The sequence below is a fragment of the Jaculus jaculus genome, chromosome 19 (genome assembly GCF_020740685.1).
Source record: "Jaculus jaculus isolate mJacJac1 chromosome 19, mJacJac1.mat.Y.cur, whole genome shotgun sequence".
In the NCBI taxonomy this organism is placed as follows: Eukaryota; Metazoa; Chordata; class Mammalia; order Rodentia; family Dipodidae; genus Jaculus; species Jaculus jaculus.
Window position 1 is genome coordinate 44,027,710 of NC_059120.1, and position 14,862 is coordinate 44,042,571.

The following is a 14,862-nucleotide window of genomic DNA, read 5'->3' on the forward strand; positions in this document are numbered from 1 at the left end:
TCCTGAGGAGCTAGGGCTACACGCTTATGCCACCATGTCACCATGTCTGGAACCCACCTAACTTCTGACTAGGGTTGTTCCTCTTGAAAGTTCACTACCGCTCCTTCCCTTTGTATGTAAACATCTTTTGGATGTTTTATAGATTTTTCATCTCGTCTGTTTCAGACAATTTGATTATATTGAGCTTTAATGCAGTTTTAATCATGCTCCCTAAATTTAGGGTTTGAGAGTTCCTTCAATTGCTGGTTTTAGACTTTCCAACAAATTTAGGAATTTTGGGGGTATTTATTTGTTTCTATTTCTATAACCCCCAATTTTCTTCAGAGACTCAAGTTACAAGCATATTAGATGACTTGAAGCTGTTACACAGTTCAATGACAGTCTTTGTTTTTTTTTCTCTCTAATTTCACTTTGGTTGGTTTATATTGGTATGTCTTCAGGTTCTCTAACCTTGTCTGCAGTGTCTACTCTCCTGTGCATTTTCATATTATTTCTAGCTTTATGTGGGTACTGGGGAATTGAACCTGAGCTGGCAGGCTTTGCAAGCAAGAGCTTTTAACCACTAAGCCATCTTCCCAGCCCCAGTTTGATTGATTTTTCTCCTCATTACAGGTTTTTTTTTTTTTTTTTTTGTGTGTGTGTGTGTGTGTGTGTGTGTGCGCGCGCGCGCGCACGCATGCCTGGTGATTTTTTTTTCTAATTTTTTTGTTCATTTTTATTTATTTATTATTTGAGAGTGACAGGACAGAAAGAGGCAGAGAGAAAGAGAGAGAGAGAGAGAGAATGGGTGCGCCAGGGTTTTCATCCACTACAAACGAACTCCAGACACGTGTGCCCCTTGTGCATCTGGCTAACTTGGGTCCTGGGGAGTCGAGCCTCATCCTTAGGCTTCACAGGCAAGCACTTAACCGCTAAGCCATCTCTCCAGCCCTCTAGTGATTTTTGATTGTGTTGGATTGTGAATTTTATCTTGTTGGGAACTAGGTATTTTTGAATTGTAAATGTTTTTGAACTTTGTTCTGGGATATAGTTTTTCTTCACTACTACAGTAAACATTTCTAAATAGTCAGGTCCCTTGAATATAAAGGCTTTGTTTTGTTTTGTTTTGCTGTGATTGTTGAGTGCAGGATTTCTTCTGGTTTATGTGAGGTCCAGATACTGTTCTCCCAGTCACTTGTGACCAGAACGTCCCTTGGATGAGTAACCTGTGTTTAGACAATAACTGATGTGTGTGGCAGCATAGACTGGTGGTAGCACTGGCTGTCATGTCACTTATTCCTCGAGGAGCTCACTGACTGATGTCACACACCGTCTTCTCTCCCAAGAGAACACGTGGTCTTCTTTGTAAAACATCTTCTAAGACATATTGTGGTGTCACTCTGTAAGCCTCCGGTTCCAGAAGTTGCTAGCAGCCTTTTCTCAGACACTCAGCGAGTGAATAGTCCTTCTGTCCCACAGAGGTATGAAAAGCTCAGCCTGAGCCTGAGAGTGACCCTGTGTGTGGCTGCAGTTGTACTATTTATGGAGACTGTTCAGGGGTCTCTACACCCAGAGGGGAAATAGCAAAGGTGGACCCTGAGGCCCAGTTAGAAGGACCACAGCGAAAATTAAAAGATAAGCAAAATACTTCATGTTCTGAGTTCTGCCACTTCCGGCTTTTCATTTGGAATTGGTGGCTTGACTGACCAAGTAGCTGGCATCAAACCATTTACAGACATGGTCTATTTTGAGAGGGAGCGTGCGGTTTGGGAGGGACATAATCATTTTCAACAAATGCTTATTGAGTATACACAGGAAGTACCATTCAGAAATATAAAGTTACACCCTCTGCGTGTAATAAACACTCATATTGAAAAGGCAGTGCATGTTTAAGATTTGAAAACTTAATTATATAAGTCTTCCTAAGGGAAAAAAAAAACATAATCATCAACATATGGCAGAAGTACAAAGTATATAGTAAGCTATTGACTGAGGAGGGGGACTTGGCGTGGTGGGCATGTGTCAGGGAAAAGAAAAGTGCCTTCATGCTTGTCATGCATATGTATATGTATACACACACGTATGTGGCATTTAATTTCTGTATACTTAGAAATGTTATTAGGTGAACATAATTGCTCCTGCAGAATTCTTTTTTATTAGACAAGTGGTAAGTACTGGAAGATTACACATACAGGATTATGAATGACTTTGCTTTCTTTTTTCTTGGGGGAGGGTTAGTTGAGGTAGGGTCTCGCTCTGGCCCAGACTGGCGTGGAATTCACTGTGGAGTCTCAGGCTGGCCTGGAACTCACAGCAATCCTCCTGCCTCTGCCTCCCAAGTGCTGGGATCCAAGGTGTGCGCCACCACGCCTGGTGACTTTGTTTTCTTTATTGTGCCTCCTTACAATTGTGCCTATCTCTATAATGAATACATGTTATTTTAGAAATAAAACATGAATAAATAAAAATGGAAAACCCTGAAATACCCACAATGTTGATTATAACTGTATTTTAAAATAGTTCCATGTTTTAGATGTAATATACAAGTTTCCCTTTGGGGGGTTCCTACTCCTTCCACAGCTCCAGCAAGGTTTGCTGTTATTATTGGATAAAACCAAAGCAAAGCTATTTGTTCCTTGGTTCCGCCGCTTGTTGTTCTGGTGAGTTGGCCTGTAAGCAAAAGGAAGCCAGCCGCTAACTGTTCAGCTGTATGGCGAAGACTGCTTAGCCCACAGAAGCTTCATTATGCTGATTGGGTTCTAATTATGTCTGTCAGTGTGAGCTCTGATCTCTCATTCGAAAGCATCCTAAGAATGTGCTGCTATATCTTTAGATTTAGCTCTGTGCAGAAAGCAATTAGATTTCCCCATCTCCCCATCTGGTGCAGGCAAGAGCACTCATCTGCTAAGCTTACTCTGTTAGGGAGAATTTAAATTTCTAAATGTGATTCAGGTTAAGTAGTTCAATCCTGTCTATCCCAAATTTTGTTCTGGGAATCCGTGTCCCCTTATAATTATGAACTTAATTACTCAGAACAGTAATAAAGTTCTGAACTATTTAAGGAAGTCAAGTACTGAGGGAGAACGGATGACGTTTCTAAATGACTTTTATTTCTTTTTCCCCTAATAGCATGTGTTTGATGATCTCAGTGGCTTGGTGTCCTTGTCTTGGGTTGGAGATAGCACTGGGGTAAGTAATATTTTGAAACTATTTTAGTCAATCAAGATATGTTGATGATGAGGATTGCACACTAAATAGCATTACTTTCTGAAAGCATCTTCAACCCTGAATCACAGAAAATGCATGTTTTCAGAGCAGACTTTCAGGGAGCTGTAGTTGGCTGGGTTTTGCTTTAGAACTGGGAACCACTCCCAGGTGGTCTACGGAAGATCTTCTTCCATAGCAGGAAGATAGACACCTTTTTGTCCTTGATGGATTCTTAGCGTTCAGATGGGAAGGAAGGGGCTGAGGAGACAGCTCATTGAGTAAACCCTGATGGCCTGGATTCGGATTCTCCAGAACCCACAAAAATCCAGATGCATATCATAAGTGCCTATGATCCCTGTGCCCCTGCAGAGGGGAAGCAGTGGAGGCAGGAGAATCCTGAAGCTTGGGAGCCTGTGAACGGGAGACCTTGTCTTAAAACAAAGTGGAGGAGGCAAGGACCGTGACTCCAGGTTGTCCTCTGATTTCCATACATGCGCCATGTATGGCACACGTGTGCCTGCATTCACACACATGAACACACACACACGATGAGCACATACAAAGGGAAAGGGAATGTTGAGAAGGGAACCTCTTCATAATTGGGAAAAACCCTTTTGTCTAGAAGCAGAAGCCAGACCTTACACAACTTGGCATTTTTCCTCCAAGCTATATTTTTTCCTTTTTCACAGGTTTATTTATTTTTTTTTTTTTTTTTATGACTGTGCACCCATAGGTCCATGCCAACTCCATCTGTTCCTATCCCTACAGAGAGGAGGCTGAGGAGGGTCTTGAGTTCAAGGCCAGTCTGAGCTACAGAGACAAAACTCTGGCTTAAAAATATAAGTGTGCAGCTGGTCTCCTAGAGGAAGGTGCACTGAGGATGTGGCTGTATGGGCCTCGGGTCTTCAGTCAGATGTTATTGGCTCTGTTGTTATACTGCTTAAATAAGGGCAAGGGGCCAAGCCATGTCACATGCTTCCCTATGTTCCAATAATGCATGTGCTTTGAAGCATGACAGCTTTACCAGAGGCCTAAGAAAACAATTCTGGTTTTTAAAAGCAAGCTTCTTAGCCAGCTGTGGTAGTGCACGCCTTTAATCCCAGCATTTGGGAGGCAGAGATAAGAGGATCACTGAGAGTTCAAGGCCACCCTGAGACTACATAGTGAATTCCAGGTTAGTCTGGACTAGCATGAGATCCTACCTGGCGGGGGGGGGGGGTGGGAAAGAAAGAAAGAAAATGAAAAAGAAAAAGCAAGCTTTTTAAGCTGGGCATGGTGGTGGTGCATGCCTTTAATTCCAGCACATGGAAGGCAGAGGTAGGAGCAAGCTTCATATTTAAGTTAACCTTTATAAATATGTTTCCATTTCTTCTATACTTTGACATATACCCTAATGTCCATGACATCCATTTACCTAAGATAGTATCTCTAAAAAATTTTTTTCAAGGTAGGGTCTCACTCTAGCTTAGGCTGACCTGAAGCTCACTCTATAGCCCAGGTCTAACAATCTTCCTACCTCTGCCTCCCAAGTACTGGGATTAAAGGCATGTGCTTAGCCCAGCTCTAAGATTTTTTTGTTTGTTTGTTTTTTCAAGGTAGGGTCTCACTCTGGTCCAGGCTGACCTGGAATTCACTATGTAGTCTCAGGATGGCCTCAAACTCACAGCGATCCTCCTACCTCTGCCTCCCAAGTACTGGGATCAAAGGTGTGCGCCACCTCACCCGGCTGATTTATTATTTTTTTTTTAATAAGGTTTTATACAATCTAGGCTGGCCTTGAACTTACTATGGTGGCTCAAATTGACCTTGAACACCTTCTAATCTCCTGCCTCACCACCCAGCACAGGAGTTCACACCTGGCTAAGATTTCTTATTTTACAGTTTTTCAGACTCCCTAGACTTCTGTAGTGATTTTCCAGGACATTTTTCTTATTCATATGTGTTGTAGAGAAATAATTATTTACAAAAGGCATTTCATGGAAAACTAGCAACAAAAGCAGAGAGCACACAGGTAAACGTGACACGATGACCTCTGCAATATGCTAGCTTCTGTAAGCAGAAAAATTAAAAAAAAAAAAAGAAGTAGTTTTTGCCTGCAAATATTTTATGGTAATATGAGTACAAAGTAGTTAAATCTCTCCTTCATTATTGTCAAGATTTGTGTACCTTGCCTCACTTCAAGTGTAGGCAGCCCATTTAAATGAGTTGCGGACTTAGGACTTACACATCCTTATAAAGACAAGTAACTTGGTCCTTCCTGGTTTTCAGCTGTTTTGCAATGTAAAGTGTAACATAAGATCAAGTATCACCAGTCTTTTCAAGTACGGTTTCACCATGTCACGTGCCAACATGTGACTGCGCATCTTGCCTTTCTCACAGACAGAATGCTTTTGTCCCTGTGCAGGTTATCCTCGTCCTGACGACTTTCCACGTGCCACTGGTAATTATGAGCTTTGGCCAGTCCAAGTTATACCGAAGGTGAGATGGAGAACATGTTGGGGACATTCAGGACATGGTTTCCTACTTTTCTGGGGACAGTGGTCTCACAGTTGACTTAGAAGATCTTCGAACCACTTCAAATTTTTCACCAGCTTATCACACTCTCACAGTTTTTTGTTTTTTGTTTTTGTGACAACTTCCCAACCTGAAATAGTGTCAAGGAGATTAGGTTGACCTTCAGAGGGGTGGAGTAGAGGAAGATGCGGGAAGAGTCTCAGCATGAGTGCTAATGTTGGCCGCTTAGATACTTGCTTGCGGGAAGAGGGTGCTGTGGACGCATCTCGTTATGAGCACAGTGGTTATCTATCTCCTTTCCAAGCAAATAGTATTTATTTACATTCTGAGGACTAAACAGATTATTTCTACATGAAGTTGGAGCTTCTCAGATGACTATTTCTGGATAAGAAGGAGGTTCTGAGTGAGATCTGACCATCCACAGTGCTTTGTAGAGATCACACAGGAAGTGGCTGTGGGAACATGTGTTCTGTGCCGTACATGCTCTGGTGATCTCCTCCAGTTTGATTCCATAGTAAGTTCCCTTTCCTTAACAATAAGATCAGCTAACTCCCCCAAATCAGCGACTGTCTTCTTCGTCATGTGTGTCTGTGTCATTTTCCAGCACTGGGGAGGCAGAGGTATGAGGATTGCTGTGAGTTCAAGGTTACCCTGAGACTACATAGTGAATTCCAGGTCAGCCTGGGCTAGAGTGAAAAAAACAAACAAACAAAAAAAATAAATAAATCAAAAATATCAACATCAAGGTAGTACAAAAATACTCCCAGGGCCAGAATTCTTCCAGGAGTCCTGCTAGATTCTGAAGGTTCTTTACTGGACTGTTCCACAAGCCGGCCTTGGCCCAGGGGCAGAGAACTCATGTGGAAGCTCTGAAAGGACCACCCCAGCCTCCCTTCCCCATGGGTGTGACCACTAACTGCTGTCAGGGGCCTGGAGCCAGAGCACCCTCCCCAGGCCTTCAAGGTTGGCTTAAAATAAGCAGATACACCCAAGGAGGAGTTGCCACTTGGAACTGGTATAAGCTACATGAAGGCAAGGCTTTGCATTCGCTTAGATTCCTCAGTGCCCAGCCCAATGACGGACAGAGTCAGCAGGCATAAACATTAAGGAATGAATGGACGTCATGGCCTCTCTAGAAGTTTTAAGTTGATTATTTTATTTCTTAAGGTATTGAGAGTGTTTTAAGTGATTCTTAAGTGCTAGAAAAGTCTGCAGTTTATCTAATTAGAGCAGTAGGTTTGTCATCTTGATTTTTCCCTTGAATGTTATGTTGCATAGCTGTATTGTCTTGGGAAACAACATGGAACAGCAAAAAGCTGCCAAGTTTGTTGGCACGAGGGCCTGAAATTGAATCTCTGCACTGTTATTTTCAAGTAGAATGAACTCAAACAGGTCATTCAGCCTCCTTTCTGTCAAAGAAGGTGACGATGATGTTCACCTAAGGGTTGCTGTGAGGAGTGGTCTCAGTGCTCAGATGGAGTCAGGCCTGTTGCCAGTGGCCACAGGTGGCATGTGGCCAGCACAGACTGGCACTGCTGCACCAGTTGCTAAAACGAGTCTTTCATGCTGGTTGGTAAAATATGATTATCTGCCCTAAATTCCTCCATAGCTTCTGTAAATGCACACCCCACCCCAAGCCCCTGTCAACAGGCAGTGTTAGTAACACCTGGCATCATGTGGCATTCCCGTTGTGGTTACTGTCCATACCATCTTCTCCAGTTGCCACCCTCACTTACGTTAGAGTGACATGATTTACTCAGCTGGAGTTAGATTAAAGCTAAGGTTTTTATTGAACTACCACTATGTGTGTCATAGGGGATGTTTGTTTCCATTCCATTCATTTTTTTTTTTCTTCTTGAGGTAAGGTCAGTATATTTTCTTTTTCTTTTTTAAAGTTATTGGTTTGAGGAAGGGTGCAGAGAGAGAGAATGGGGGTGCCAGGGCCTCTGGCCACTGTAAACACACTCCAGGTACATGAACCACCTTGTGCATCTGGCTGCATGTGGTACTGGGGAATCGAACCTGAGTCCTTTGGCTTTGCAGGCAAGTGCCTTTAGCCACTGAGCAATCTCTCCAGCCCACCATCCCATTCTTTAGTAGCTCTTCTCTGATTTATGGCCACTTATTTTGTAGGTTTTTATTTTTTTTTTATTAAATTCCTTCCTTTCTAGGTTAAATTATCTTCTGTACTTAATGCTTTCCCCCCTACATTGTTCTTTAATCATGTAGCTGGAATTGGACCTAACAGGTTCCTGAGGCCGACCTGTGGAAGTGAAAGTATTCTCTTGACATTTTCCCCATGGTTTTGCTTTTCAATAATGTGCTTACTTTAAGACAGTCAAAACCAAAACAAGAACCAGAATCACTGTTGCTATTTAAATACCTACTACTGCCTGACTCAGCCTTTTGCATGTTTTTTCTCTGAGAAACCCCTCTTCCCTAACATGTGCTTTACTAGAGAGCTGTCCTGTCTGTTCCTGGTATAGAATAATGTCCTCAAGGTTCTTTTTCTTCACATTGGTCAGCAATATTGTCACTGGGTCTTAACCACAGCCACTTTGAATATTAATGATCTCTTCCCTACTGGGAGGTGAAATCTGATTACATACTCTCTTCCAGAGTTGAGTTGGAAACCCTAAATACACCTTGTTGCCTCTCCAACTGGGCCGACCTGGCCTGAAATGACTCAGCACCCAAAGGGCACCTGTTGCTTCTGAAATGTAAATGGGAGGGGCCAGCTTCGGCAACACGGGTACTGAATATGTTTCAGTTGCCAGGCAGAAATAAAATAAAAGCCCTCTGAATCTACTCTGAAGCCTCTTGTGTGCTTCGCTGTATAAAATGACTCTACTGTTTGTCAGGTTACGTTCCTTCATTAAATCTTACATGGTCCAAGGGTCATTTGAAATACAAATAAAAGCTAGATAATCACATGCCACCTGCTGGGTGGAGTGAGGCATGAAGGCTTGCCAGAGCAGCAGAACTGAGTCCCTGCAGCCTGCAGAGGTGGAGGAAGTACGCTTATGTCTTTAGGTCCTGAAAAAGAATTGCGGAAGGGTTGGGGGAGAGCAGAAAGTCCTGAGGGCACTAATGATGAGGTAAAATTCAGATGAAATACCAATACCCTCAATTTAAAGGAATTAGGTTTAATATAAAATTTCTGTTTAGGAATATTTATGTAAGGTTATAAAGTACATTTAAAGCTGGGCGTGATGGCACATGCCTTTAATCCCAGCACTCGAGAGGGAGAGAGAGGAGGGTCCCCATGAGTTCAAGGCCATCCTGAAACTACATAGTGAATTCCAGGTCAGCCTGGGCTAGAGTGAAACCTACCTCGAAAACAAAACAAAACAACAATATACATATAACTATACACACACGCGTGCGCGCGCGCACACACACACACACACACACACACACACACATACATTTTTTTTTATTATTATTCGGGAAATAGGCAAATAGGGAGAGAAAGGGTATACCAGGGTGTCTAGCCACTGCAAACAAACTCCAGGCACATGTGCCACCTCTTTCATCTGGCTTTATGTGGATACTAGGGAATTAAACCTGGTCCTTTGGCTTTGCAGAAAAGAGCCTTAACTGCTAATCTATTTCTCCAGCCCAAAATAATATATATATTTTTGTTATTTATTTTCAAGCAGAGAGAGAGAGAGAGATTGAAAGAGAATGTGTGTGCCAGGGCCTGTTGCCACTGCAAACGAACTCCAGACACATGACCACAGTGTGTATCTGCCTTTATGTGGGTACTAAAGAATCAAACTGAGGCCAACAGGCTTTGCAAGCAAGTGCCTTTAACCACTGAGCAATCTCTCAAGCCCACAAAGTTGTATTTTATTTTTATTTGTAACCTCTTTATTTTTACATGTACATTTTCAAGATTTTGATAGGAATCATATCTTCTTCCAATAACTATAAAGCACAACAAAATACTAAAATTAAAGCACAACCTAACATCAGACAGTAGTAAAACAGAGTCTCGAAGATGGGGAATTAAGTTTGATCTGAACTCAAATTCTGCCATTTTTACCTAGTAGCTATTTCAAGTCTGTGATTCCTTCAGCTTATGAGAGTGACTGGTACACTCAGAGGGTGACAGGTCTCTGAGTCCTTTGGCATGTTTGTTTGTTTGTTAAACTTTTTATTTGTCTCCAAAGGGAGAGAGAGAGAGAGAGAGAGAGGAACACCCAGGCCTCCCACCACTGCATAAGAATACCTTACACATGCGCCACTTTGTACATATGGCTTTATGTGGGTACTGGGGAATTGAACCCAGGCCATCAGGCCCTGCAAGCAAGTACTTTAACCACTGAACCACTAAGCAATCTCTCCAGCCCCTTCTTTGTTATGTTTTAATGTACGACATTCTCCCTATTGCCTTTTTGTTTGCTTTTGTTTTTCAAGGTAGAGTCTCCCTCTATCCCAAGCTGACCTGGGATTGACTATGTAGTCTCAGGGTAGTCTCGAACTCACAGCAATCTCCTACCTCTGCCTCCCGAGTGCTGGCATTAAATGTTTGTGCCACCATGCCCGACTGTCCTATTACTTTCTAACTGGAAGTCTCAATACAGGTAGTCCTTATTAATTGTGACAGTTATGTTTTATAAAATTGACATAAATACTGACCTATTTCTCCGAGAGGAAAGACAGGGTCAGTTTTCTGAAAATCTGTGTTCACAGTTCTTGTCAACTGATAATGAATATCATTTCCTCTCTGCTTCTGTTTAAAGATGCTTATTATATTTGTATTGTTGCATCATTAAACTTGAGCTCAACAGCACCACAGTCCTTGCCCAAATGAAGCTTGTCTAACACACGCACTTCTTCCATTGGGCCCAGCCAAGTCTGCTCACACTCAGGGGCTCTAATGAGCACGTCAACACTACGTAAGGAGACCATGTAAATGGCAGAATCACCAGCAACAAGTACACAAATGCAAATATTTGGCCTGAAAAAGATTACAGAAAGGACACTTGTTTACCAGTATAAAAACTGAGATGATGAGCTGGAGAGGTGGCTTAGCAGTTAAGGCACTTGTCTGCAAAGCCAAAAGACCCAGGTTCAATTCCCCAGGACCTACATAAGCCAAACACACAAGATGGTGCATGTGTCTGGAGTTCATTTGCAGCGGCTGAAAGCCCTGGCATGCCCATTCTTCCCCTGCCCCCGCTCAAGTAAATAAAATAAAATAATTTTTTAAAAATTGAGATGAGGCCAGATGTGGTGGCATACACCTTTAGTCCCAGCACTCGGGAGGCAGAGGTAGGAGGATCACTGTGAGTTTGAGGCCACCTTGAGACTACATAGTGAATTCCAGGTCATCCTAGGCTAGAGGGAGACCCTACCTCATAAAACAAAAATTTTAAAAAAATTTAAAAACATGAGAAAGCAGTGTCATATACACATAAGGTGATGCAAAATAATGGATTTTTTTAGGCAAGCCCACCAGACTAGCCTCTTTTCATGTGCCGGGGGGGGGGGGGGGGGGGGGGGGGGGAGAGTTGGCTTGCTGAGGTCACTGCAATCCAACTCCAGACACGTGCGCCCCCTTGTGCACATGTGCAGCACTGCACAGCTGCATCACTGTGTCTGGCTTATGTGAGACCTGGAGAGTTGAACATGAGTCCTTAGGCTTCACAGGCAAGCACCTTACCTGCTAAGCCATCTTGTCAGCCCCTCAAGATAATTTTACATGTATGTGTGCAGCCTGTATGGTGTGGGAGTGTGTGCGTCGTGTATGCATGTGCAAAAGCAAGGAGAGTGTTGAGTGTCTCCCTTCCACACTCACCTGTACATTTCCTTGAAACGAACCTCTCACTATTTCAGGAGCTTGCCATTTTTGTGAGCCCAAGCAGTTCTCTGATCTCTGCTCCCCACGCACAGTACAAAGTGTTGAAGTTGCAGCTTGGCTCCTCTCGACAGCTGATGTTAGAGGCAAGCAGAGAGAAATGACAGAAAGACAGAATTGTTGAGGAGAAAGGAAGCCAAACTTACAAATTCAGAAAATCCTCAGTCTCTACACACTGCAGAAATAGTGAGCACTGGGGAGTGTTGGCCGGGTGGCCAAGAAGCTGTTTGATAAGGGAACTTAACGTGAGTGTGAACCTCACGTTTTAACCACCCAGCAGGAAACCTGAGAATGTGAACTTAGGGAGACAGACGAGAATGAAGGCTGCTGGACTTAATGAGTTTGAAAGGATAGGACAAGTTATTCTTCAAGACCAGGGAAGAATGACCCCAGAAAGATGAGAGATCACCAGAGCTTTCTCTTCAGATTCAAGTGCAGGCAGCAGAGGGGGTAGGCTGTCACCTTGTTTATGGTAATGCCACTCAGAGCTGTGGGTGCAGAGCCACTGTGTTGTGGATGCATAGGACCCTTGCTGCAGGAGAGTTACACTGGACTTTCAATCACATCTGATTTATCTGAGAGTCAAATGACACTTTGGGCTTTAGAGTTTTGAACTGATTCTAGAATGCATCAAGACTTAGAGTGTAATGAGCATATTTTGCATGCACATGAGTTTGGGAGGACCAGAGGCAAAATGCTATCACCTGAAGGTGCCCTGACCCAATGTGCTGGTACTGGTAGATGATTAGGACATGAGAATAAAGCCCACACTAATGGGGTTAGTGTCATTATTAAAAAGGACTCGGGCTGGAGAGATGGCTTAGCAGTTAAGCGCTTGCCTGTGAAGCCTAAGGACCATGGCTCGATTCCCCAGGACCCATGTTAGCCAGATGCACAAGGGGGCGTACTCATCTGGAGTTCATTTACAGTGGCTGGAGGCCCTGGCACACCCATTCTCTCTCTCTCTCTCTCTCTCTGTCTGCCTCTTTCTCTCTCTGTTTGTCACTCTTAAATAAATAGAAATGGGGGGGGGGGGGGAAGGACTCAGAGTTGGAGAAATGGCTTAGTGTTTAAGCCACTTGCCTGCAAAGCCAAAGGACCCAGATTCGATTCTCCAGGACTCACATTAGCCAGATGCACAAGGTAGCACATATGTCTGTAGTTAGTTTGCAGTGGCAAAAGGCCCTGTATGCCCATTCTCTCTGTCTGTCTATCTGCCTCGTAAATAAAATAAAAATGATATTTAAAAGAGGACTTAGAGAGCTTGCTTGACCTTTCGCCTTATGAGGTAACAGTGATAAGATGGCACTTTGTAGCCACGTGTGGTGGTACATCCTGTAAAGTCAGCCCTCGGTAGGCTCAGGTGAGAGGATGGTGAGTTTGAGGCTAGCATGTGCTACATAGGAAGTTTAAAGCCAGTCTGGGCTACATAGTGAGTTCAAGGAGTGGCTCCTTGGGAAGAACCTTTAAAAAAATGGAGTGGGAATTGGGCCCTCACAAAACTTCACATCAACCACTGTCCTAATCTTGGACTTCCCAGCCTCCAGAACTGTGAGGAACAAATGTCTTTGTTTGTAATCTGCCTTGTCTGTGGGATTCTGTCATAATGGCACTGATGGACAGACACAAGCTGTGTTCAGAATACATTTGTGCTTTAGCATCATTATCTTGAGTGAAAAACCTAGGCATTTTTATATCGCAGGTGGCTCAGTGGTTAAAGGTGCTTGCTTGCAAAGTCTACTGGCCTAGGTTCAATTCTCCAAACCCATGTAAAGTCAGACACACACAACACAAAGTGACATATGTGTCTGGAATTCATTTGCAGCTGCATAAGGTTCTGATACACTCATACACACACACACACACTCATAAATAAATAAAAGTAAAAAAAAATTGGTGATGGAAGCCGGGCGTGATGGCGCACACCTTTAATCCTAGCACAAAGGAGGTCGAGTAGGAGTATCACTCTGAGTTCGAGGCCACTCTGAGACTACATGGTTAATTGCAGGTCAGCCTGGGCTGTAGTGAGACGCTACCTTGAAAAAACAACAAAAGGGGGGGGAGGACTGGAGAGATGGCTCAGCAGTTAAAGGCACTTGCTTGCAAAGCCTGACAGCCCAGGCTTGATTCCCCAGTATCCCTGGAAAGCTAGATAGATGCACAGTGGCACATGTATCTGAAGTTTGTTGGCAATGGCAGGAGGCTCTGGTGTGCCTATTTTTTCCCTCTCTCTCTCCTTGTGAATAATAAAAATATTAAAAAAAAATAAAAACTAAGGCATGGATATTAATGTTGATATACAGAATTGTTATGATTTGTTTCTAAAGCACTTGCTTTTATAGGGTTTCCATTGTTAACTATTATTTGCATGTCATTGTCACAAGGAGTTTGAAAAGCAGCTGCATTTTTCAGGATGTTTTATCGATTTTCTCTTCATGGTACATGTTGCATGTACATACATCAAGTGCTGTTAAAATATATTTCCAGATCCCAAAGCAGTCTTGACAGAACCCAGCTTAACTCCCAGGAGGTTAGCGCTAGCCCATTTTCTCTGTTTAACTAGCTGAACTGCCAGAGGGTTGCAGTGGATGTGTTTTTTGTCTCAGCCACATTGCTGTCTTTATCTGAAGAGCAGGGATGTGTTTGAGGTACCAGGTTCTTAAAGAGCACTCTTGCCCACAGCTTTGTGGAGGTTCCCTGGGGTGTCAGGAGGAGTAGAGATGTGTAAGCCAGTAGTAATCAAACTGCTGCAGCCCTTGGAAGGTTGTCTGGGCTGGTGGTTGCCCTGCAGAGCTGGGAATTGCTTATGCACGTCTCCTGCTGGCTGACTCATGTCAGGAAGAGAAGAGCTGGTTTTGTACTCCAAAGCTGGAGATAGGGCACGACAGGAAACTGTTCCCTGGTACCCAATTGCTATTTTATTTATCTAGGGTGTGTGTGTGCGTGTGCGCGCACGCGTGCACGCGCATGTCCAGATAAAGAAAGGGACAGAGACATTTATGTGTTTGTTTTTGCAATTAAACAAGAATTTATTTTGGTTCATGGCTTCATGGGTACAGCAAGCAGCTTTCTCATACCAGTGCATCAAAAATACAAATTTGAATAAGGAAAATGACGTTTGTTCATGTTTCAAATGGGGACAGACTCGTTCTAGTAGTTCTGCTTGAGCATGCACCAGAGACCTGCACCATCAGGCGTGACCGTGACCCCCGTGCCCCTACTTCTGCTTAGCTGGTTTCTATTGCCAGGTACAAACCCTGGCACGAGAAAAGAAGACCTCGAGCCTTCCTCCTTTC

At 43.4% G+C, this 14,862-nt stretch overlaps 1 protein-coding gene across 3 annotated transcripts in view; it reads left to right on the forward strand.

Annotated features, from left to right (window-relative positions):
• Sort1 (sortilin 1) overlaps positions 1-14,862 on the forward strand; it is an 88,193-nt gene that overhangs the window by 26,487 nt on the left and 46,844 nt on the right. For all 3 annotated transcript variants that reach the window (XM_045138020.1, XM_045138021.1, XM_045138022.1), the window contains exons 2-3: positions 3,109-3,168; positions 5,591-5,664. In XM_045138020.1, coding sequence (XP_044993955.1) covers positions 3,109-3,168; positions 5,591-5,664 — 134 coding nt within the window. The remainder of the gene's footprint in view (positions 1-3,108; positions 3,169-5,590; positions 5,665-14,862) is intronic.